This window comes from Syngnathus acus, chromosome 21 (genome assembly GCF_901709675.1).
Source record: "Syngnathus acus chromosome 21, fSynAcu1.2, whole genome shotgun sequence".
Classification (NCBI taxonomy): Eukaryota; Metazoa; Chordata; class Actinopteri; order Syngnathiformes; family Syngnathidae; genus Syngnathus; species Syngnathus acus.
The window spans coordinates 14915109-14939690 of NC_051105.1; the positions used below are offsets into that span (position 1 = coordinate 14915109).

Sequence of the window (24582 nt, forward strand, 5' to 3'; positions counted from 1 at the left end):
CTCCGGCTATGACAGGCGAGCGCAAAGGAATGGCCTCTATGGTGTGCGCCAGGGTGCGAGAGAGTGGAGGTGAGGCTGCTAAAATGCACTGTATCATCCACCAAGAAGCCTCTCTGTGCCAAGACAGTCCAGCTTGGCGATGTGATGAATACAATTGTGAAAACGGTGAACATAATTCGAGCACGAGGGCTCTATCATAGAGAATTTCAAGCTTTCCTATCTGATGTCGATTCTGAATACGGGGACGTACTTTATCATTGTGATGTGCGCTGGCTCAGCCGCGGTTCCATGCTGCAGCGGTTTTATTCCCTGAGATCAGAAATTGATCAGTTTTTGAAAGAGAAGGACAAACCTCTCCGTGAACTGAGTGACCCTCTGTGGTTGGCAGACCTGGCATTTCTAGTTGATCTTACTGGTCATCTTAACACACTGAACAAGAGCCTGCAAGGCAAAGACCAGCTTGTGCCACAGCTGTATGCGCACATGAAAGCATTCTGCGCGAAGCTCCGTCTCTTTGAGTCACAACTGCACAACTTCAATGTTGCGCACTTCCCCACGCTGTCCGAAATCAAGTGTGGTTTTCCAAAGAGCAACCTCTCTGCTAAAAAGGAGAAATGTGTCTGTGGTCACATCTCTTAAGAAAGAATTCAGTCAGCGTTTCCAAGATTTCTCTATCATTGAGAAAGAAATCAAGCTGTTCTCGACTCCCTTCCTGATGGATGCAGAAAAAGTGGAAGACAGTCTCCAATTGGAACTTATCGAAATGCAGTGTGATGATTCTCTGAAGAATCAACATCCGCTTCTCTCCCTACCCGACTTCTACCAGAGCTTGGAAAAGGCCAAGTTTCCTCTGATGCGACGCAAAAAGGATGATGAGTCTGTTCGGCTCGACATACTACATATGTGAGCAAACGTTTTCTCTGTTAACTCTGAACAAAAGCAGATTGAGAACCAAAATGACCGACAGCCATCTGCGTGATGTCCTTCGCATCTCAACCACCAAACTCACTCCTGACCTGCCAGCGATCCTTCAGTCTAAAGGGCAGCGTTACTGCTCCCACTAAGTTCAACGCTGTTCCTATTAAAGGTGAGTTAAAAAATATATTTTACAGTATTCATGTGTTCACAAGCTCAATTATTTAATAACTTATTTGCATAAATATCTTATTTTCTCCCTTTATACAGGGCTATGAAGAGGGATCACCATCCTGACTAAGAGGCAATCTAAGGCTGCTGTTTTGAAAATGAGCTGCCAATCCTTTTTGAAACAAATATAAATAAAAATCCATTAATGGAAAGTTGTGATGTAGGTTTTTTTTTCCTTTAAGCATATTCAATTATTAAGCATAATTTACCTACATTTGAAATTTGATTTTGTTAACTTTAATACACTAGAGGTGAGGCAATAAACCTCATCTCTAGTGAGTGGCCCAGCCTTTCATATATTTTTCTGCATGTGGCCCTCCATGAAAAACGTTTGGACACCCCTGCCATAGACCATCTGGTACTCGTCTCAGTAACCTTACATGTCTTAATGTCCAGCCAAAACCAGTCCCTGTTATTGAAACACAACAACTGAAATTAGCTCTTTTGAATATTAGATCTTTGGCTAACAAATCTTTCTTGGTAAATGATCTGATCATTGAAAGGAATCTGCACTGTATATGTTTGGTTGAGACCTGGCTAAACAATAACAATGGTGTAGCAACACTGATGGAAGCTTGTCCTCCAAACTACAAGTTCCATCCGTCTGTCAGACATGAAAAAAGGGGCGGGGGAATAGCAGCTATTTTCTCTACACAGTTGTGGGTAATAACATTGACCTTGGTGAATTCTCATCATTTGAATATCTTGCTCTTGAACTTAAAACAAAGTTACCAGTACTCATTATCACATTATATCGGCCACCAAAATACTCATCACTATTTCTACAGGAATTCTCAGAGCTGATTTCACTTGGAATCACTAACTATGACAGATTAATTCTGAATGGAGACCTAAATATTCATATTAATAAAAAGAACGACTCCAACGCTATAGAACTAATAAACCTACTAAACAGTTCTAATCTTACCCAACACATTAATGAAGCCACTCACCAGCATGGTAACACTTTGGACTTAGTAATAACAACAGGACTAGACATTGATAATGTCTCTGTATGTGAATTGCCTATCTCTGACCATCACTGTGTATCTTATAATGTAAAGCTAACCTTAACACAGACTAAAAGGGAAATTCTAGTTCAAAAGAGATTCCTAGATGAGCAGGCTGAAGCAGAGTTTTCTGATATTATGAGGTCATTTGAGCCATACAACTATGACTGCTCTTTAAATGACATAGTTGAACATTTCAATAGTATCTTGTTGTCTGCTCTGAATACTGTTGCACCGCTAAAGGTTAAAAGGAAAAGTACTGACAGAATCTCCCCATGGTTAAACAATAGCAATGTTAGGCAAACCAAGAGAGTCTGTCGGGCAGCTGAAAGAAAATGGAGGAAAACTAGACTCATAGTTCATCGTGATATATACAGAGACGCCATGACTGCTTATAAAATAATATGTCTGGCAAGAAAGGATTACTTTTCTAAGATTATTTCAGAGAACACTGGAAAATCTAGAATATTATTTTCCACTATTGATCAACTACTCAACATTGCCCCCACACCCCCACAGTTCTCTGCATCAAAGAACTCGCATTATTCTTCACTAGTAAAATAACTTCAATCAGAGCCAGTATTGTTGCTGATATAAACATAGATGATCTCAGTAAATCCTATAAAAATTGTGTAACCATGGGAAAATTCACCAGTATTACATTGAATGAGCTTTGCAAGACTGTCCCTGAGTGTAACTCCTCCACTTCAAGTATTGACCCTGTACCGACAGCATTCTTTAAGCGGGTATTCAACAGTGTCTCAAGTCATGTCCTGAACATTATAAACACATCTCTTCAAACAGGCATCTTCCCAGATGCCTTTAAAACAGCTGTGGTAAAACCCTTACTAAAGAAGCCCAACCTAGATGGAAATGTACTGACCAGCTATAGGCCGATATCCAACCTTCTTTTCATTAGCAAGATACTTGAAAAGATAGTTTCAGTGCAAATAAACTCGTTTCTGAAAGAAAACAATATCCTGGAGGAATTTCAGTCAGGCTTTAGAACATACCACAGCTCTGAAACTGCTCTTACTAAAATAATCAGCGACCTCAGACTAAACTCTGATGAAAACAAGGTGTCGATTCTTATCCTCTTAGACCTAAGTGCAGCGTTTGATACCATTGAGCATGATATCCTAATCAATCGTCTTGAAAGGTTAGTCGGTCTTTCGGACTGTGTTAAACTGGTTCAGAACATATATCAAAGGGAGAAAGTTCTATGTCAGCTTAGGAGAGCATGTGTCCAAGACACATGACAGCCGCTATGGGGTTGCACAAGGCAGCTGCCTTGGTCCACTATTATTCTCACTTTACATGCTGCCACTTGGTGACATCATCAGAAAGCACAATGTATATTTCCATAGTTATGCGGATGACACACAATTGTACATATCTGTAGAACCCAATGATGCTACACCTATAAGCTCCATCACCAACTGTCTTCTGGCTATAAATAAATGGATGAGCAACAATTTCTTAAAGTTAAACGAGGATAAAACTGAAATCTTGCTAATCGGCCCTAAAACAAAAAGAGAAATGCTGTTTAATAATTTGGGGAAATTAACTCCCTGGATTAAATCCGAGGTTACAAATCTTGGTGTTATTTTAGATTCAGATCTAAGCTTCAGGTCCCACATTAACAAGGTGACCAAAACATCATTTTTCCACCTTAGAAATATAGCAAAAGTAAGAGCGTTCATAAATCAAAAATGATGCTGAGAAACTGATTCATGCCTTTATTTCAAGCCGGCTTGACTACTGTAATGCACTCTTTACTGGTCTCCCGAAAAAAAACCACTGATAGACTTCAGCTCATCCAAAACGCTGCAGCTCGCCTATTAACCAGGACCAAGAAGAGAGAGCACATTAGACCAGTTCTAGCTGCTCTACACTGGCTTCCTGTAACATTTAGAATTGATTTTAAAGTCCTTCTCCTTATATACAAAGCCCTCAACGGGCAGGGACCAAGCTACATTGCAAACTCTCTTGTTAGCTACATACCTCCAAGAACCCTGCGATCATCTGCTGCTGGTTTATTGGAGGCTCCCAGCAACAGCAGAAAGAAGATCGGTGATGCAGCCTTTGTTAATTACGCCCCCAAACTATGGAACACACTGCCCATAGATAGTATCAGGGAGGCCAGCTCGCTAGATATTTTCAAAACAAAACTTAAAACTCATTTCTTTACCCGAGCATTTAACTAATTACATTTTGTAAATTTCATTTTAAGCCTAATTTTATCTTTATCTTTATTTTTACCTTTACACCTTTTCTTAAAGCTTTATTCTTTATTTTATTAAAGCTTGCTCCTATTTTAAACTCACTTTATTAATTGTGTATGCATACATTAATGTTTTGTTTTTATGTATTCATGTTTTTCTTTCATTGTTGTAAACGCTTTGAGCTGCATTTCTTGTATGAAAGGTGCTATACAAATAAAGTTTATTATTATTATTATTATTACATTGCGGTTCGTTTATCGCGGTTTCACTTTTTTTTTTAAATTTTAAAAATTCATGAAAAAATTCACATATGTCACTCCTCAGTATAAGTCGCCCCCCCCCACCCAAACTATGAATTAAAACGCGACTTATAGTCCGAAAAATACGGTAGTTATAAAACAGTAATTTAATAATTTTGTTCGCAAATCCATATGGTTGTTCAGCACACAGGCCAGCCGATCGGACAATGAAACGATAGCCAATGAGGAAGTGCCCTGAGGCTTGTGCTATCCTCAAACGGATAAGCCACAGATTTGGTTAAGTGTTTCTAATAATTTACCATAGTAAAAACCACAAGGGAAAGAATTTGCAACAATAATGCCTATGCCCCTAACAGTTTAACCTTGGTATAAAGACAAATATTTGGTTGGGGGAAGGAGATGGAAAGATCTTTATGGGTTTGGGCCAGGGCTGTGGACTCGGTCGGATTTTTGCACCGAGTCCGAGTCCGGCCTCTTGACCACGAGTCCGAGTCCGAGTCCGGCTGTCCATTTTTTCTGTTAATTCATGTGACTGCTTAGTCTTTATTCAAGGCTAATTTAGATCAAAATCTAAATAATTACAACAGTTTTGTGATGGCTTTGTCTTTATTAAACATATAAACGAATACAATAAACAGATACTTTCAAGTTTTAATCATTAATTACACCATTATAGTTCAGACATTTATTTAAACACAAATAATTAGTGACGACCCCACAACTATCGAAAAACATCAATGATATAAGCTGGGTGACATAATCGTCCTTGACATTGGTACATAATGTAAACATTAGCCTAAGTGCAACTCAACGTGGCCGCATTGATCGTAACTTACGCTCCGTTTCCCCCCCAAATCTAGAGGCAAAACATTGTTCTCTCGCTGCTCCCGGGTTCTTCCATCTTGGCTGCGCGCGGGGCATTGTGGGTCTTGTACGTGCACGCACGCAGGCAAGCAGGCGCGGGCGCGCACGCAACAACTAAATTTGTCTTCATAACAAGCAAGCAGGGCTGTGGACAGTATTCCTATGCGCATTCTCAGCAGCATGATGAAAATAAAATTCAATAACGTCACTGAGGCATATTTTAACGAACTCCACTTCATTGTATGGCTTTTTAGCCCGTGCAATGTTCCAAGCCAGTTGAAACAATGCAAGTGTGACAGTCTCTGAGTGCTTCGTAATTTTTTTGAAAAACTGTACCTATTTTTCTGCCTGACTTTTCAAAGTCTCCAAACTTGTGCTTGCGAAATTCAGTCCCTTTTGCAAAGTCCTTATCGATATTGGCATGAAGTGAGCTGAAGTGGCGCTGACCATTTGAAGCTTTTAAATGCGCCAATGATGTCCGACATATCAGGCAGAATGGCTTGCCATAGCGTTCAACAAAAAACAACTTGAACTCTGTTAAAAACGTCCTGTGTTCATCGTCATATATTCGTTTAGCTGTGCATTTTTTCCTTGCCATTTTGGCAAGCGTCTTGTCAGCTTTTCTGGACCTAATGGGCCCCCGTAGTCACAGTCGCCATTCATTAAAAAGCCAGCAAAACCAATCGCTCTGTTTGTCCCTCCTCCTTTGCGGGATTTCCCCTCACGCGCATGCGCGTTTGACCGGTTGGCGAGGTGGCGGCCGACAAACGCCGGCGGCGCTCAATGCTGTCAAGTTCTATTTCAAACTTGATCGTAAGCAGGGCTGTGGACAGTATTCCTACGCGCATTCTCAGCAGCATGATGAAAATAAAATTGAACGTATTTTTTTTATTGTCGGACTCGGTGGACTCGGTCAAAATCAGCACCGAGTCCGAGTCCGAGTCCGGCAAAAAATGACCGAGTCCGACCGAGTCCGAGTCCCCGAGTCCGAGTCCACAGCCCTGGTTTGGGCGCATGTGTGTGCGTGTGTGTGTGTGTGTGTGTGTGTGTGTGTGTGTGTGTGTGCATGGGTGCGTGCTACGTATTTTGGTCTACTTAAGTTAGGGGTGTCCAAACGTTTTGCAAGGAGGGCCAGATTTGATAAAGTGAAGGAGCCGGGGGCCAATAGTTTTTTCGGACATTTTTTTTAACTAAAAAAATTTCATGCTCCTTTGGGAGTCATCACCTTATCGTGGTGGAGGGGTTTGCGTGCCCCTATGATCCTAGGAGCCATGTTGTCTGGGGCTTTATGCCCCTGATAGGGTCACCCATGGCAAAAGTGTCCTAGGTGAGGGGCCAGACAAAGCACAGCTCAGAAGACCCCTTATGACGAGTAAAATATATGGACCTAGTTTTCCCTCGCCCGGACGCGGGTCACCGGGGCCCCCCTCTGGCGCCAGGCCTGGAGGTGGGGCTCGAAGGCGAATGCCTGGTGGCCGGGCCTTCGCCCATGGGGCCCGGCCGGGTACAGCCCGAAAAGAAAACGTGGGTCCCCCTCCCCATGGGCTCACCACCTGTAGGAGGGGCCAAAGGGGTCGGGTGCAAAGTGAGCGGTCCGATCCCCGGCTGCAGAAGCTGGCTCTTGGGACATGGAATGTCACCTCTCTGGCTGGTAAGGAGCCCGAGCTGGTGTGTGAGGCAGAAAAGTTCCGACTAGACATCGTCGGACTTGCCTCCACACATAGTTTGGGCTCTGGTACAAGAGAGGCATCGAGCAGGTGTGGGCATACTTATTGCCCCCCGGCTGGGCGCCTGCACATTGGGGTTCACCCCGGTGAACGAGAGGGTTGCCTCCCTCCGCCTTCGGGTGGGGGGACGGGTCCTGACTGTTGTTTGTGTCTATGCATCAAACGGCAGCTCAGAGTACCCACCCTTCTTGGAGTCCCTGGAGGAAGTGCTGGAGAGCGCTCCATCTGGGGACTCCATCGTTCTACTGGGTGACTTCAATGCTCACGTGGGCAATGACAGTGAGACCTGGAAGGGCGTGATTGGGAGGAACGGGCCCCCCTGATCTGAAACCGAGTGGTGTTCTATTATTGGACTTCTGTGCTCGACACGGATTTTCTATAATGAACACCATGTTCAAGCATAAGGATGTCCATGTGTGCAATTGGCACCAGGTCACCCTAGGCCGCAGTTCGATGATCAACTTTGTAGTCGTGTCATCGGATTTGCGGTCGCATGTTTTGGACACTCGGGTGAAGAGAAGGGTGGAGCTGTCAACTGATCACCACCTGGTGGTGGGTTGGCTCCGATGGTGGGGGAAGATGCCAGTCCGACCTGGCAGACCCAAATGCTCTGTGAGGGTCTGCTGGGAACGTCTGGCAGAACCCCCTGTCAGGAAGAGCTTCAACTCCCACCTCCGGCAGAGCTTTGCGCACGTCCCGGGGGGAGGCGGGGGACATTAAGTCCGAGTGGACCATGTTCCGCGCCTCCCTTGTTGAGGCAGCCGACTGGAGCTGTGGCCGTAAGTTCGTTGGCAGCTGACAGGTACCGGATGACCAAGCGGAACGCGGCTTCGGGGGTTGCTGAGGCAAAAACGCGGGCGTGGAAGGAGTTTGGCGAGGCCATGGACAATGACGTCCGGACGGCTTCGAGGATATTCTGGTCCACCAGCCGGCGTCTCAGGAGGGGGAAGCACCGTCAACACTGTTTACAGTGGAGATGGCGTGCTGCTGACCTCGACTCGGGACGTCGCGAGTCTGTGGGGAGAATACTTCGAAGACCTCCTCAATTCCACCTACAAGCCTTCCATTGTGGAAGCATGGCCTGGAGACTCTGAGGCGGACTCTCCAATCTCTGCGGTCGAAGTCACTGAGGTAGTTAAAAAACTCCTCGGTGGCAAGGCCCCGGGGGTGGATGAGATCCGCCCGAAGTTCTTAAAGGCTCTGGATGTTGTGGGGCTGTCATGGCTGACACGCCTCTACAACATTGCGTGGACATCGGGGACGGTGCCTCTGGATTGGCAGACTGGGGTGGTGGTTCCCCTCTTTAAGAAGGGGGACCGGAGGGTGTGTTCCAATTACAGGGGAATCACACTCCTCAGCCTCCCTGGTAAGGTCTATTCAGGGGTGCTGGAGAGGAGGGCCCGTCGGGAGGTCGAACCTCGGATTCAGGAGGAGCAGTGTGGCTTTCGTCCTGGCCGTGGAACAGTGGACCAGCTCTACACCCTCGGCAGGATCCTTGAGGGGGCACGGGAGTTCGCCCAACCAGTCCACATGTGTTTTGTGGACTTGGAGAAGGCGTTCGACCGTGTCCCTCGGGAGGTTCTGTGGAGGGTGCTTCGGGAGTACGGGGTGCCGAGCCAACTGATAAGGGCCGTTTGGTCCCTGTATCACCGATGCCAGAGTTTGGTCCGCATTTCCGGCAGTAAGTCGGATTCGTTCCCAGCGAGGGTTTGACTCCGCCAAGGCTGCCCTTTGTCACCGATTCTGTTCATAATTTTTTCGGACAGAATTTCTAGGCGCAGCCAAGGTGTTGAGGGTGTCTGGTTTGGGGACCTCAGCATCGCGTCTCTGCTTCTTGCAGACGACGTGGTGCTGTTGGCTTCTTCAAGCCGTGATCTCCAGCTTTCACTGGAGCGGTTCGCAGCCGAGTGTGAAGCGGTCGGGATGAGGGTCAGCACCTCCAAATCCGAGTCCATGGTCCTCGGTCGGAAAAGGGTGGAATGCGCTCTCCGGATCGGGGATGAGATCCTGCCCCAAGTGGAGGAGTTTAAGTATCTTGGGGTCTTGTTCATGAGTGAGGGCAGGTTGGAGCGCGAGATCGACAGGCGTATTGGTGCAGCGTCGGCAGTAATGCGGACTCTGTACCGGTCTGTCGTGGTGAAGAGAGAGCTGAGCCAAAAGGCAAAGCTCTCGATTTACCGGTCGATCTATGCTCCTACCCTCACCTATGGTCACGAGCTATGGGTCGTGACCGAAAGAACGAGATCCAGGATACAAGCGGCCGAAATTAGTTTCCTCCGCAGGGTGTCCGGGCTCTCCCTTGGAGATAAGGTGCGAAGCTCGGTCATCCGGGAGAGGCTCGGAGGAGAGCCGCTGCTCCTCCACGTTGAGAGGAAGCAGATGAGGTGGCTCGGGCATCTCATCAGGATGCCTCCTAGACGCCTCCCTGAGGAGGTGTTCCGGGCATGTCCCGCCGGTAGGAGACCCCGGGGACCACCCAGGACGCGCTGGAGAGACTATGTCTCTCAGCTGGCCTGGGGAACGCCTTGGGATCCCCTGGGATGAGCTGGATGAAGTGGCTGGGGAGAGGGAAGTCTGGGAGTCCCTCCTAAAGCTGCTGCCCCCGCGACTTGACCCCGGATAAGCGGAAGGAGATGGATGGATAGATGGAAAAATTTCATGCACAGTTATAAAACAAATTTCATTGTCACAATTGTCATTATTTTTTAAATGACAAAATAACCAAACATAAGCCACTCAGGCAGATGTGAACAACTCTAAAAACACAAATTCTGCCTTTAATTCATATCTGAAGAGTCAGATAACATTGAACAAACTGTATGAAATACCTTAAATTTACATGAGTTTAAAATTATTTTTACCTCATGAACATTTTGAACAGGAGTTATAAGTAATGCAAAGTTATTAAAACTTAGAATAAGTGAATTCTGCTCTTGTCATTAACAATATCTTTCAGAAAGTAATAGTTTGTGTCACGTCTACATGTTCATAACATCAACAATATTAACATGGCCACTTCATAGCTTGCTTTAGTAATATTTACTTTTGACTCACCGCCCCGCGTGAAGAATCGCTGTTGTGATGCCAGTTCAGCTTGGAGCTGCTTCACTTTATCAGCGTGGTCACTTCCTGTTAGCTTGTCGTATGTGTTAGCATGTTTAGTCTGATATTGTCTCTTTTTTTTGTCTCAGATATTGTCTCTCTTTAAATCCTTATACAAGACAACCGTCTCTTTACAAATTAGACAAACACAATTGCCTTGATTTTCAGTGAAGAAGTATTGTAATTCCCATTTCTCTTGAAAGCGACGGCTCTCAATGTCAACTTTCCTGGTTTTCTTTGCAGTCGCCATGGCAGAAATGAGTGAAGAGGGGTGGAGCTGCCACATTTTGGTAATAGGAGGAATTACAGTTTCAAATTTCATGATTTTTTTAATTCAGTTTGACAGTGCAGGTGGGCCATAAATAATACATTATAAGACCGAAGCTGCGGGCCGTATGAAATCTGACCGGGGGCCGGATTTGACTTAAGTAAACATGATATTTTTCACATGGCGAGTAGGGTCCTGTGCATGAAAAAGTGGTGTGTGTGTACAGTACCACACTTAAGTGTCTCACCTAGACATTTCAGGGTTGTCACCTTTCCTGAGTTGCAATGGGCTTTACTGTGGGCACAAAAAGACAAGCAGGTTAGAAAAGTGTATATCAAAACCCAGCCAGCAGAATGTTGACATGGCAATTTTGACATATCCGCCGGTCAAGAAACACAATTGTATTTATCTTGTCGTCTGACCACGACTGTCGTGAACAACAAAAAAGTCGTGTCGTCTGACAAGGACATAAGATTAAGTTATTACATGTCATCACTCTCTACACAGCCTGTTATTCGTCCATATGAAATGTCAATATACAGGGTGTCACATAAAAATGTATAAATGCTTTAGCAGATTCGAAGTCAATTGTTTTTCTTTGCAGATTAAACACATTGAAATTAATTATGGCAGCCTGAGTGAACGTTGAAGAGAGGAAATTCATTATAGCACTGAAGCGCAAATACCAAGAGAATTGTTTTCTGATGTGAGCGTTTCCACTGCTTCACATTGCAGAACAGACTTCAAGTTTGAAAACAGGCCATCCATCCGTCCGTCCATCCATCCATTTTCTGACCCGCTTTATCCTCATGAGGGTTATGGGCATGCTGGAGCCTATCACAGCAGTCTTTGGGTGGTAGGCGGGGTACACCATGGTAGCCAGAGAATTGAAGAGCACATAAAATTAAACAACCGTCAACGCACACAATCACATTTACGGACAATTTGGAGCAATCAATCGGCCTACCGCGTTTTTTTTTATCAATTTGGGAGGAAACCAGAGTACCTGGTGGAAACCCACGCACGCAGGCACGAGGAGAACAGGCAAACTCCATACAGGAAGGCCAGAGCCTGATTCGCACCCTGCAACTTTGAACTGTGAGGAGGAAGTGCTTGCTTGTAAATTGTTATACATTTTAAAAGTTAAATTACCGTATTTGTCAGAGTATAAGTCGCGTTTTTATTCAGTTTGGGTGGGGGGGGCGATTTATACTCAGGAGCGATTTATATGTGAAGTTATTCACAAATTTTCAAAATTCAAAAATCCGCGATGTAGTGAAACCGCGATAAACAAACCACAATGTAGCGAGGGATTAATCGCTAATCTGAACTGCAATTGACGACGTCAGCGGCGCGGCGCACACGTTTACATAAAGGACGAAGAGTTCGATCGACGGATTTAATGATTTGGAGTGACACAGATGGTTTGATAAAATTTTTGTTTATATTATAGCTATTTGATATATAGATTATATATCGTTATATGGGCCTGTGGAATAATTTGAACTGCAACTGATGACGAGTCCGACGTCAGCGGCGTGGCGCACACGCGGCGTTGTTTACATAAAGGACGAAGAATTAAATCGATGGATTTAATGATTTGGAGTGACACAGATGGTTTAATAATATTGTTGTTTATATAATAGTTATTTGATATATAGTTTATATATCGTTAAATGGGTCTGTGGAATAATTTGAACTGCAACTGACGACGAGTTCGACGTCAACGGCGCGGCGCACACACGGCGTTGTTTACATAAAGGACGAAGAATTCGATCGATGGATTTAATGATTTGGAGTGACACAGATAGTTTGATAAAAGTGTTACCGTTTTTTTCCGTGTATAATACGCAAAATTTAACTAATTTATTGTCCTAAAATCTGGGGTGCGCATTATACATGGGTACAATTTTTTTTAATTTTTTTTTTTTTAATTAAAATCTTTTTTTTTTTTTTTTTTTTTATTTTATTTTTTTTTTTTTTTAAGAAAATCATGGTACTGGTACGAGTATTGATTTATGTATTGTTCTCTTCTTGTCATGTTGTGAAAGAATGTGGGTTGAATAAATACCGAAAGAACAATAGTGTGTTTGTACTGTGCTCTGGTCATTTCGTCAAAGAAGGGATAATAGTCCTCTTCTCTTCTTGACTGACAATGAATGTGATAGTTTAATACAATCAGCAAATAACAAAATGCGTATTACAGGTAATGTTTTATTTCACAACACTTTGCCTTGTTCCTTTCGTCTCTGCTGTTCACTTCAAACACGCTCCATACGAACGCAATGCTCTCGTATCAGACGCTTGCTCGATCACCTGCTCGTTTGCTGTCACAATGTACCCTACACAAATCCGAAACATTTGTTGCGGCTCCGAGTCACGACGAGGGGCAAGTTTTGGTTTCCAAGGGTGTTTTTATTCCTCTTCAACGTCTCTCCCATACAGAGCCGCCTTTTTCACATGTCCGCACGTCACTTTCCTCTCTTTTCATTTTAACCTAACTGATCGCGGTGGTGCCTTTATGGGCAGTCGGAGAAATCAACGCCAACAAAAAAAATACATCCAGCCTAGTTAAGACCATACCAAAGACTATAAAAATGGGACCCATTGCCTCCCTGCGTGTGTGACGATCATTGGGACTTAAAAAAAAAAAAAAAAAAAAAAAAAAAAAAATTGGGTGCGTATTATACATGGGTACAGGCTTTTTTCCAGCATCAACATGCCATTGTTAGGGTGCGTATTATACATGGGGGCGTATTATACACGGAAAAAAACGGTATTTATGTTATAGTTATTTGGATAACTGTTAATGTTGCGTCAGGCCTGTTCTCAGCTCCTCGTTTGTGTTTGTCACGTTAGCATACCGTATCGTTTAGCCTGTTGTTGCTGGTTCATGTCTGTTCTTGGTGTTGGATTTTGTCAAATAAATTTCCCCCAAAATGTGACTTAAACTCTGGTGCGACTTATATATGTTTTTTTCCTCTTTATTGTGCATTTTATGGCTGATGCGACTTGTACTCCGGAGTGACTTTTAGTCCGAAAAATACGGTAATTTGAATAAATACATATTTTATAATTATTTAGAGTCGGTATACATTTTTAGGACACCAGGTACTTAATTGAAATGTTTTGGAATAATTTTGTGATTATGTCTTATGTGTTACTACGTTCTATTCTCAAAACAGTTGTGTTTGAAATAAGTGCTTGGATATGTGGATATTCTAACACAAGTCACATGTGGTATTTTGCTCCCTCAATTTATTTCGACTACCTTTGCTCTTTTGAAATTTTTTAAATAGGTTGGTAAACATCATAACACAAAACAGGAGCTCAATTGGTCCTTTGCACTTCACCTTTGGCGGCTTCACTATTTTGCGATTTTTATAATGAATTAATTACAAATTACAAAATTATTTTCACATCTACGGTTCTTATATTTACTTTAAAAGTACAACTCATGCACAGAACAGTGTGAGAATGGTTATTAAGGGAATGGGAAAGGTTTATGTAGCGTCAAAGTATGGGGGAGGGTTTATAAAGCTTTAATATTCCGTTGCACTCAATGTAACTCCTGTTTAGGGCTGTGGACTCGGTCGGATTTTTGCACCGAGTCCGAGTCCGGCCTCTTGGCCATGAGTCCGAGTCCGAGTCCGGCTGTCCATTTTTTCTGTTAATTCATGTGACTGGTTTGTCTTTATTCAAGGCTAATTTAGATCAAAATCTAAATAATTACAACAGTTTTGTGATGGCTTTGTCTTTATTAAACATATAAACGAATACAATAAACAGATACTTTCAAGTTTTAATCATTAATTACACCATTATAGCTCAGACATTTATCTAAACACAAATAATTAGTGACGACCCCTTATTTGGAAAGCGAAAAACCCATGTCGTACGGCGTCAGCACTATGTTGTTTTCAATAAAAACATGAAGAACTCACGTTTGCGTCAGTCAATTTTTATTTTTATAAAGGATTATTCTCATTTGATGTCTTTAAATTCATCTGCGTTCTGCCATTGAAGCGGGGTGCATTCAAAGACCAGTCGTACAGACGGAACACTCATTCACTTCACCAAAACGCAACAATATAATTACGTGAGCTCTTTGCATAAACCTCGATGCAAAGAAACTCCTCTTTTTGGGTACAGGCTACAAGGAGTATAAATTACAAAGGAGACTTTATACTTAATTGTGATCATCATTCATCCATCCATCCATTTTATTTTATTACTCAGGTATTTTCAAAGCAAATTAATATTGTTGCATTTATTAATTTGCTTTAACATGACAGCGCAATATAATTAAAAGCTGACACGATAGCAATGTCAAACGTGTTCATTTAAGAAAAAGCCACACACGTTTTGTGATCAAATCTTTCATAACGAGAATGATTTGAGTGAATTGATTTTACAATTTTTATCCCCCCTCCCCACCATCTGTCACTTTGCTTGGGACAAAAGGAGCCTTCAGAACTGAAATTTCTTCTCAATTATTCATTCAAATCAATTCACTCAAATCATTCTCGTTACGAAAGATTTGATCACAAAACGTTTCCGTCTGTACGACTGGTCTTTGAATGCACCCCGCTTCAATGGCAGAACGCGGATGAATTTAAAGACATCAAATGAGAATAATCCTATATAAAAATTAAAATTGACTGACGCAAACGTGAGTTCTTCATGTTTTTATTGAAAACAACATAGTGTTGACGCCGTACGACGCCGTACGACATCGGTTTTTCGCTATAATTCGGTATAATTCGAGGTAGTCCACCCTCACCCAAAGTTAAGGTTTCATGGGAATATTATTGTCATAATTGTCTGGACCATATATGATAATTGTTTAATGGTAGTTATTGATAGATCTTGAAGATGTCAAGTTATAGGTGCATAAGACTATGTTGTTCATGCATATAGCACGTTCATTGTAAGAGGGGAAGAGATGTTGTGTATTTTGGGCTAACTCAAATTCCGTAGTAGAAAAACCCCGGAAGTGGGATGGGCATTCTGTGTTGTTCTGGTACGCCCTGTGAACGCACTGTGAGTAAGGAATAAAGCAGTTATCATTCACGTCGTTGTCTGACCTATTCTTGCTATCTAAGAACCTGGAAAATAGTAAGGATATAACATATATCACGGGTCATTACGACGAGTTTGGTGGAGTTTTTACTGCTTCTTCCAACTCCTACCGCGCTGACTGTAACCTGACACTCTCTGGCTGCGTCTTGCCTCTTCTTTTTATTGTCGGACTCGGTGGACTCGGTCAAAATCAGCACCGAGTCCGAGTCCGGCAAAAATGACCGAGTCCGGCCGAGTCCGAGTCCCCGAGTCCGAACCGAGTCCACAGCCCTGCTCCTGTTCTATACTGAGATTCACACCCAACTAAATTCCTTCTTGCAACATCTCCAAGGAACAGACGTTGGCAGAATTTATAACAACAAGGTGTGAAACTACAATAAATATAGAAGAACCAACAACCAAGGCAATAGCGAGCACTGAGGCACATGCAGTTTACATCATCCAACATTCAACACATAAAACTAAAATAGTTACATCTTTAGCACTGTAAAGATTAAGCAAATAAAGAAAAACTAATAAAGTTATACATGTTAAACCTACTCTTATTGCCACTCAAAGGGTTATAACAAACGGATGGGTGAGATTAAAAAAACTATTGACATGTCTCTGTACAATCAAATAAGACAACTTCCTGGTACGTCACTCCCCCGCTGTAATTCCACAGCAGAGTTTTCAACCTAAAATACACCTATGCCCTCTAGCGGCCAACAAGAAACAAAACATAGTAAATGATAGTGTATAGATACATAAATAAATACATATTATTCCTATTATGCAGATATTTGGTTATCGCTGGTGGTTTTGGAACGCATCTCCTGCAGTAAACAAGAGATCTGTCACGTGCCCGTGCCATCCAGCAGGCAACTTTCCCTCAGCCACGCCTCCATCATCACCGTAACGACTGTCATTTCCTCCCTTTTGTAAAACCTCTGTATTTAAACCCTGCCCCCGTGTTTCTTCCTGTCTGTGTCTAATGTTAGTTTCTGTCTGTTTCTGTTCCTGCTGTTCCTGTACCGTTCGTGCATTCCCGCTGGTCTCTTGTGTAGGCTCACGGTCAGTGCCTGTTTCCTGTCTCTGTTCCTGGTCCGAGTGGACTTCTGTTCCCTCCCCGTTGTCGATGAGCGTCTGCCCCAACTGTGTCTCTGTTCTCCACTGCCCCCTTTCCTTTCAATGAACTCTGGTCCTCACTGCACATGGTCGGCCTGCTCCATTCCTTCATGACAAAAGACATCGACCACTTCAGCGACCAACACCTGGACCAAGAACCACTACCGACTCTTGTAATGGCGGCATGGTCGCCACGCACCGGCACAAGACATGTGGTTGCCATTAGTAGCATATTTCGGCGGCGCGAATCCTCCGACCCTCCCTGTCTGGAGTTTGCATGTTCTACACGTGCCCGTGTGGGTTTTCTCCGGGCACTCCGGTTTCCTCCCACATCCCAAAAGTATGCTTGGTAGGCCAATTGAGCACTCCAAATTGACCCTAGGTGTGAGTGCGGATGGTTGTTCGTCTTGGTGTGCCCTGCGATTGGCTGGCAACCAGTTCAGGGTGTCCCCCGCCTACTGCCTGATGACTGCTGGGATAGGCTCCAGCACACCCGCGAGCCCCGTGGAGACAAATGGTATTGAAAATGGATGGATGGATAATATAATATAATATAATATAATATAATATAATATAATATAATATAATATAATATAATACAGTATAATATAATATAATATAATACAGTATAATATAATATAATATAATATAATACCTTCCCTAACAACGACTGAGCATGCGTGAGGACGCGGGTGCACCTGGCTGCCGCTTCTCGCTGCTCCGACTCCGACAAATTTCTACCTTGATCTCAAGCCGGATTACCCGCCGAAATACCGAGGTTACAGCTTCAAAAAGCTCAGCGTGATCTGTGTCCGTTGTGTGCTGGCTGGGCTTGTTGGTGCCGTGAGGCTTGGTGTGGGAGCCATCGACGCTACCTGGACGTGGTGGGTTCCTTGGCGGCCCTGCATCGCCGGCCGGCGCTGCCGCGGCTTCCTGCGCCCAGGGCTTTGCCCGGCTCGCCGCTGTCGAGGACGACGCCGTCGAGGACGACGCCGTCGAGGACGACGCCATTGCCGCTCGCGCTTCGCACCATCTGGCTTTCGGCTGCAACTAACGCCTCCACTCATCTCCAGGATCCGCCACTTCTCCACGTCCGTCATGGTACTCCATTACTTGCCGACTCGTTCCCGCACTTCCTCCTTCCGGGGAGTTGGTCAGCGCACTCCGAGACCTTGCCCTTCTTCGCCGCCCCCCTACATCCACCGCGGATCTTGCCGAAAATTCATTTACTCTTCAAATACCGAAAACTGTATTCCAACAATTTGGACTGAACGCAGCTCACACAACGGCTTCCACACTTCCTCTTTACGACATCACACCAACTCACGTCATCAGAACTCGTCCTCTGCGAACCTTTTCAACCTCCTGACAATCCCAACCACCTCCTCGCCGGCTTTAAAACAAAAGCCCCTGAAAATCGCCCTCTTCAACACACGTTCCCTCAACAATAAAAGCCTTATCCTCAACGAATTCATCATAGACAACAAACTTGATCTGCTCTGCCTAAATGAAACATGGCAAAAACCCCTGGACTATTTCTCACTAAATCAAACCACCCCTTCAGGATACTCTTACTTGGACAACCCACGCATTGAGGGCAGAGGGGGTGGCATCACTGCTATTTTTAATCAAAACCTCAAACCCCGCGCCCTGTCCCTCCCCTCTGCCCTATCATTCGAACATCTGGCTTTTAAATTTCCAGGACCTAAACCCCTCATTACTGTTATTATTTACCGCCCCCCCAAACCAAACCCATCTTTCCTATCTGACCTCTCAGAATTCATCACTGCACTTTTCTGTGTTTCATCATCCCTCCTGCTTCTTGGTGATTTTAACCTGCACATTGAATCCCCTGACTGCAAACATTCTATGGACTTCCTGGATTTCCTCAACTGCTCCGGCTTCACTCAACACTTTACCTTCCCTACCCACAAGCATGGACACACCCTAGACCTGGTCTGCAGCACTGGCCTCCACATCCACAACATTTCTAGCTTCGACCACCCCATATCTGACCACCTAACCATCTTATTTGATATTGACACCCCACCCGCGAACCAAAACAAAACCACACAATCACCTTTCGCAAACTTAAGTCCATCTGCTCAGACAGTCTCTCCACCAGCATATCAGAAACCCTTTCCGCCCTCACCCCCCAGAAAACCCAACGCCCACGGACCTTGTCAACACTTACAACAACATAATGTCTACCTTCTTCAACACAGTGGCTCCTCTGAAAACCAAAACAGTCACCTTTACTCACTTCGCACCCTGGTTCAACCCGGAACTCCATAAACTTAAGAAACAACTTTGACAGCTAGAACGATTATGCAAGAAAACCGGCCTCACAGTCCATGCCCTCGCTTTCAAAGACCTTATGCATCACTATAAATCAGCCCTTAACAAAGCCCTACGTCCCTTTTTCTCCACCCCGCTCATCTTACTACTCTGGTATCATCCACTCTGGTTCTTCAAACCCACGTTCCCTGTTTTCGACCATAAACAAACTCCTCAAACCCCACGACAATACTTCATCATCATTCACCCCAGAGAAATGCGACACTTTTGTCATTTTTCAACTCTAAAATAGAAAACATCTACCACCAGCTCTTATCCTCCCCCTCTAGTACCCCACAACCTGAATCCACATTCTTTTCATCATTCGTCCCCCGGCTATCAACTTTTCCCCCCATAACTTCTGCTGACGTCTCCCAAATACTCTCCACCATGAAATCCTCTAACTCCCCCCTGGACCCCATGCCATCCCAACTAGCTAAAGACTGCCTCACCCTTATGCCCCACTCATCATAGACATCATCAATTTCTCCCTCACCTCTGGCACAGTCCCCTCACCTCTTAAGCTTGCAGTCATCACCCCTCTCCTCAAAAAACCCGGCCTTGACCCTGAGGACCCCAACAACTACAGACCCATCTCTAATCTCACATTTCTATCAAAATTACTGGAAAGAGCCATCACATCTACACTCAAGACCCACCTCCTTTCAAATAACCTCTATGAATCATTCCAATCTGGTTTCCGTACACACCACAGCACTGAAACGGCCCGACTTAAAGTCACTAACGATCTCCTGCTTTCCTCTGACTCTGGTTCTCTCACTATCCTTCTCCTCCTTGACCTCAGTGCTGCCTTCGACACAGTAAACCATTCCATTCTTCTCAACCGCCTAGAATCCGTCGGCATCACCAACACCGCCTTCTCCTGGTTCAAATCCTACCTGTCTGACAGATTTCACTCACCATTGACCAACACAAATCCTACACCACCCCTGTTGCACACTTCAAGGATCAGTTCTGGGCCCCATTCTTTTCACTCTGTACATGCTTTCCATTGGACACATCATCCGCCGCTATGGTTTCAAATTCCACTGTTACGCTGACGATACTCAACTCTACATCTCCACCAAAACCATCTCCCCTGCCATTCTCTCCACCCTCACTCGCTGCCTCACAGACATTAAAGACTGGATGACCCAAAACCTTCTCACACTAAACAGTAACGAAACGGAATTCATCATCTTCGGTCCTAAATCCAGCCTCCCCATCTACCACAACTTCACACGCTGCATTGATGGCCACTCTGTCACTCCCTCCCCTCTAGGCAGAAATCTTGGACTGTATATGGATCCCACACTCTCCTTCGAACCACATATCAACCACGTCACCAAAACATCCTTCTTCCATCTACGAAACATTGCACGCCTATGTCCCTTTCTCTCCACCCCTGCAGCAGAGACATAAATTCATGCATTTATTACCTCCAGACTGGATTACTGCAACAGCATCCTGTACGGTCTCCCCTCAACTGTTCTTCACAAACTGTAATATGTTCAAAACTCTGCTGCGCGACTGCTCACCCGCTCACCCAGCAGACAGCACATCACCCCTGTCCTCCGTCATCTTCACTGGCTCCCCATAAAACAGCGCATACATTTCAAGATTCTTGTCACCACATATAAGGCCCTAAACAACCTTGCCCCCCCTACCTATCTGAACTCCTGCACCGCTATACCCCCACCCGCCGACTCCGCTCTGCTGACGCCAACTTGCTCACCCTCATTACCTCGACCAAATACCGGACTATTGGGGATAGAGCCTTTGCCATTGCTGCCCCCACTCTCTGGAACTCTCTCCCCCTGACCATCCGTAATGCTGATTCCCTGCACTCCTTCAAACACCATCTCAAGACCCACCTCTTCAACTCCGCATTTAACCCTTAACTCTTCGTGTGTGTGTGTGTGTGTGTGAATTTTCTATGTAAAGCAGCTTTGAGTGTTTAGAAAAGCGCTATATAAAACCGATCTATTATTATTATTATTATTATTATTTTTATTATTATTATTATCAATAAATTAGCTGTCAGCTTGTAATATAATGCCTACACATATTTAAAATGCATTATTATAAAACAGTTATATGCTCTGTACCTGTAGGTTGTGATGTTTTGGAGCTGAATGATTTGTGATTGGTTCAGATTCATGGACACCATATTGTACTGAAGGTCCTGCTCAATGGAGGTCAGGGAAATGAAGAATGACTCGACATAACTGCCAAAGACAAAAAAAAAAACAAGAAACATTAATTGGTAATTGAATGTTAAATGTAGCCTCTTTAGTGCATGTATCAACCTTACTTTGTGCACAATAGTCTAAGAAACATATGAATGACCAGAGTGTGGAAATGTTGACTGTGAGACTAAAAGCAAAAACACAAAATACAAAAATAAATTGACATCTATCATACGGACTGCTAAGAAAGATTATTACCATAGATTTCTAAAAGATAACAGGAACAACGTACGAGGCATATGAAACATCCTCAAATCCATAATCAAAAATCAAAATACGTCACAAAAAACTTACCCCTCTTACTTTACTGAGAATAAAGAAGCACTTGACAACATGAATGAAATCGCTAATAAGTTTAACAAGTACTTTGTGGACATTGGTAAAAAAAATAGCTGGAGAAATCACTGGTACTGAAAGTCCTGATTATTCTTTAATAGATGGGAAAACCAACTCTGTTTCTTTCAGATGTAGATGACAGGGAAGTCATCAACATTGTTTCCAGATGTAAGCAAAACCTGTCCACTGATTGTGATGAAATTGACATGAAAACTGGGTTATTGAGGGTATTTCCAAGCCTTTAACATACATCTTTAATTTATTATTTATGTCTGCCAAATTCCTTCATGAGATGAAAAAAGCAAAAATACAGTAATCCCTCATTTATCACGGATAATTGGTTTCAATAACCACCCATGATAAGTGAAATCCGCGAAGTACGGTCACCCTCTCATCTGTCCATTTTTGTGTCAATAAATGTATATGAAACCATTTAAGTGCATATTTTATTATTAGAACATTAAATCATTGTTTCAAACATGTAAATAATATATTAATAGTATAAATAACATACAGAAAATTTTGTATAAATATTGAAAACAAATATACATCTGTGCGTGTAACATGTTAACAAGAAGTACTGAGCAGGCTAACGAGTCAGCGGAAAGATGCTAATTCGCGATCGTGCTAACACGCGAAAACGGGCCTCTAAAGGAATGTAAACGAACATTTGGAGCAATACTACATTGTCCTAAAGGTTAGTCACATGTGATCGTTCATTTCTCTCGTTAAGAGACCCACTTACATCGTCAATGACTCCTGTACCACTGTAACCGACATATGTACACGAACGTAAAACAGGAAGTGGTATCGCCTGAAAACAGCCTTCAAAATAAATCACCCTACCTCAAATCAAAGCACGGCTGAATAACATAAATAACATGGAGAATTCGTTACACATACTGTAAATATGTTTTTAGAACAACTTTTATTATTATATTTCTTATAACAAGGTACAAGTGTACCGACTGTAAATATGTTTTTAGAACTCTTTTATTATTATAACAATGTTTCTATAACAAGGTACAACACTGTAAATATGTTTTTAGAACTCTTATTATTATTGTATTTTCCGGACTATAAGGCGCACCGGACTATAAGGCGCACCTTCAATAAATGGCCCATTTTAAAACTTTGTCAATATGTAAGGCGCACCGGACTATAAGGCGAACCATTAATGCAATCACAATATAATAACTTGAAATAGTGATGTAAAGCTTACTTTAATAAGTACAAAACAAAACAGTCAGATATGTCACGACTCGTCCCCGATCATGTCCGTGGTTTCTGTCTGTGTGCTCGCCCCTCCCCTCCTGTGTGCACGTGTCCGTAGTTTCTGTCCGTGTGTCTGTGTGCTCGCCCCTCCCCTCCTGTGTGCCTATGATTAGTGTGATCATTCTCACCTGCCTCTTGTTACCTGTCTTGTATTTAAGTCCTGTCTGTGTGTCACTCCCTGTCGGATCATTGTGTGTTGTGTGTTAGTGTCACGATGTCTTTTTGGTTCCTGTTGCTGTCGTCATGTCCCGGTCAGTCACTCAAGTTATTGTTTCGTTAAGTCGTGTCAGTTTGCCTTTTGAGTCCTCCAATAAACCCTGGTCCAAGCTGCACTTGGTCGCCCTGCTCCATTTCCACTCCGAATCGTGACAAGATCGATCAGTAAACTTTAAAAGTTAAAGATTAAAATAATAACAAATTAACAATTTTATGAAAGTTGAATGAATTTTTTATTAGATGTATTAAGTTTGTTTTATTGTTGTATGAATAAGAAGGGTGATATTGGTGTTTGTGACTACAGTAAACGGGCCAGGTTGCATCATATCAGATTTTTAATCCAAATCAAATCATTCTCCATTTTATCTTTTTTATTTCAACTTCAGACACAACAAATTACTTTATAATTACAAAATAATGATCCATAGTCTTTTTGATTCATGATTCATAGTCTTCAGCAGGCCAATTATGATTGATTCTATTACACAATGCTTCGGGCCAGTTTAAATTTGGCCGGAATTTAGTCCATATATATAAGGCGAACCTGACTATAAGGAGCACTGTCGGCTTTTGAGAAAATTTGAGGTTTTTAGGTACGCCTTATAATCTGGAAAATATAGTACAAAAAAATTATAAAAAGGTAAAAGTGTACGTACTGCAATTGTGTGGGCACTCCTTGCCTTCTGCTGGCATGTGGGCAAGTTTCGTGCCATAATTCCTCAATTTAGAAGTTTAATTTTGATTTATAATTTTTTTTTTAATTTGGAAAAAAAATCCGCAATGTAGTGAAACCGCGATAAACGAACCGCAATGTAGCGAGGGATTACTGTAATTCCACTTTATATAAACTCCGATTTGCACCTTTTCACAAACTACTGACCCATCTCTATCATGTCACAATTTTCAAAAATACTAGAAAAAATATTTGATGCCAAACTTCAGTCCTTCATACATTGGCACAACATATTAACAGATAGCCAATATGGTTTCAGGAAAAACCATTCAACTTCCATGGCAATAAATGACACAATAGAGGAGATAAACTCCATTGACAGTAATAAACACACTGCCGGAATATTCATTGACTTAAAAAAAGCTTTTGACACCATAGATCCCAACATTTTAGACAATAAACTGGAACATTACAGTATTAGAGCAGACATGTCCAAAGTCCGGCCCACGGGCAGAATCCGGCCCCCGGTCAGATTTCATATGGCCCGCAGCTTCGGTCTTATAATGTATTATTTATGGCCCGCCTGTACTGGCAAACTGAATTAAAAAAAATAATGAAACTGTAATTCCTCCTATTTCCAAAAGGTGGCAGCACCAGCCCTCTCTGCTCATTTCCGCCATGGTGACTGCAAAGAAAACGAGGAAA

General features: G+C 43.2%; 1 protein-coding gene across 2 annotated transcripts in view; it reads right to left on the reverse strand.

Moving 5' to 3' along the window:
• The window catches only part of tmprss3a (transmembrane serine protease 3a), a 102982-nt gene extending 81478 nt beyond the window's left edge, over nucleotides 1-21504 (reverse strand). Inside the window, exons 1-2 of one of the 2 annotated variants that reach the window (XM_037280677.1) lie at nucleotides 21237-21504; nucleotides 10850-10896 (exon numbers count right to left, since the gene is read on the reverse strand). In XM_037280677.1, the coding sequence (XP_037136572.1) occupies nucleotides 10850-10896; nucleotides 21237-21388 (199 nt within the window). In that variant the 5' untranslated portion in view covers nucleotides 21389-21504. The remainder of the gene's footprint in view (nucleotides 1-10849; nucleotides 10897-21236) is intronic. The other variant, XM_037280678.1, reaches the window with a different exon arrangement.
• Nucleotides 21505-24582: the final 3078 nt, after the last annotated feature.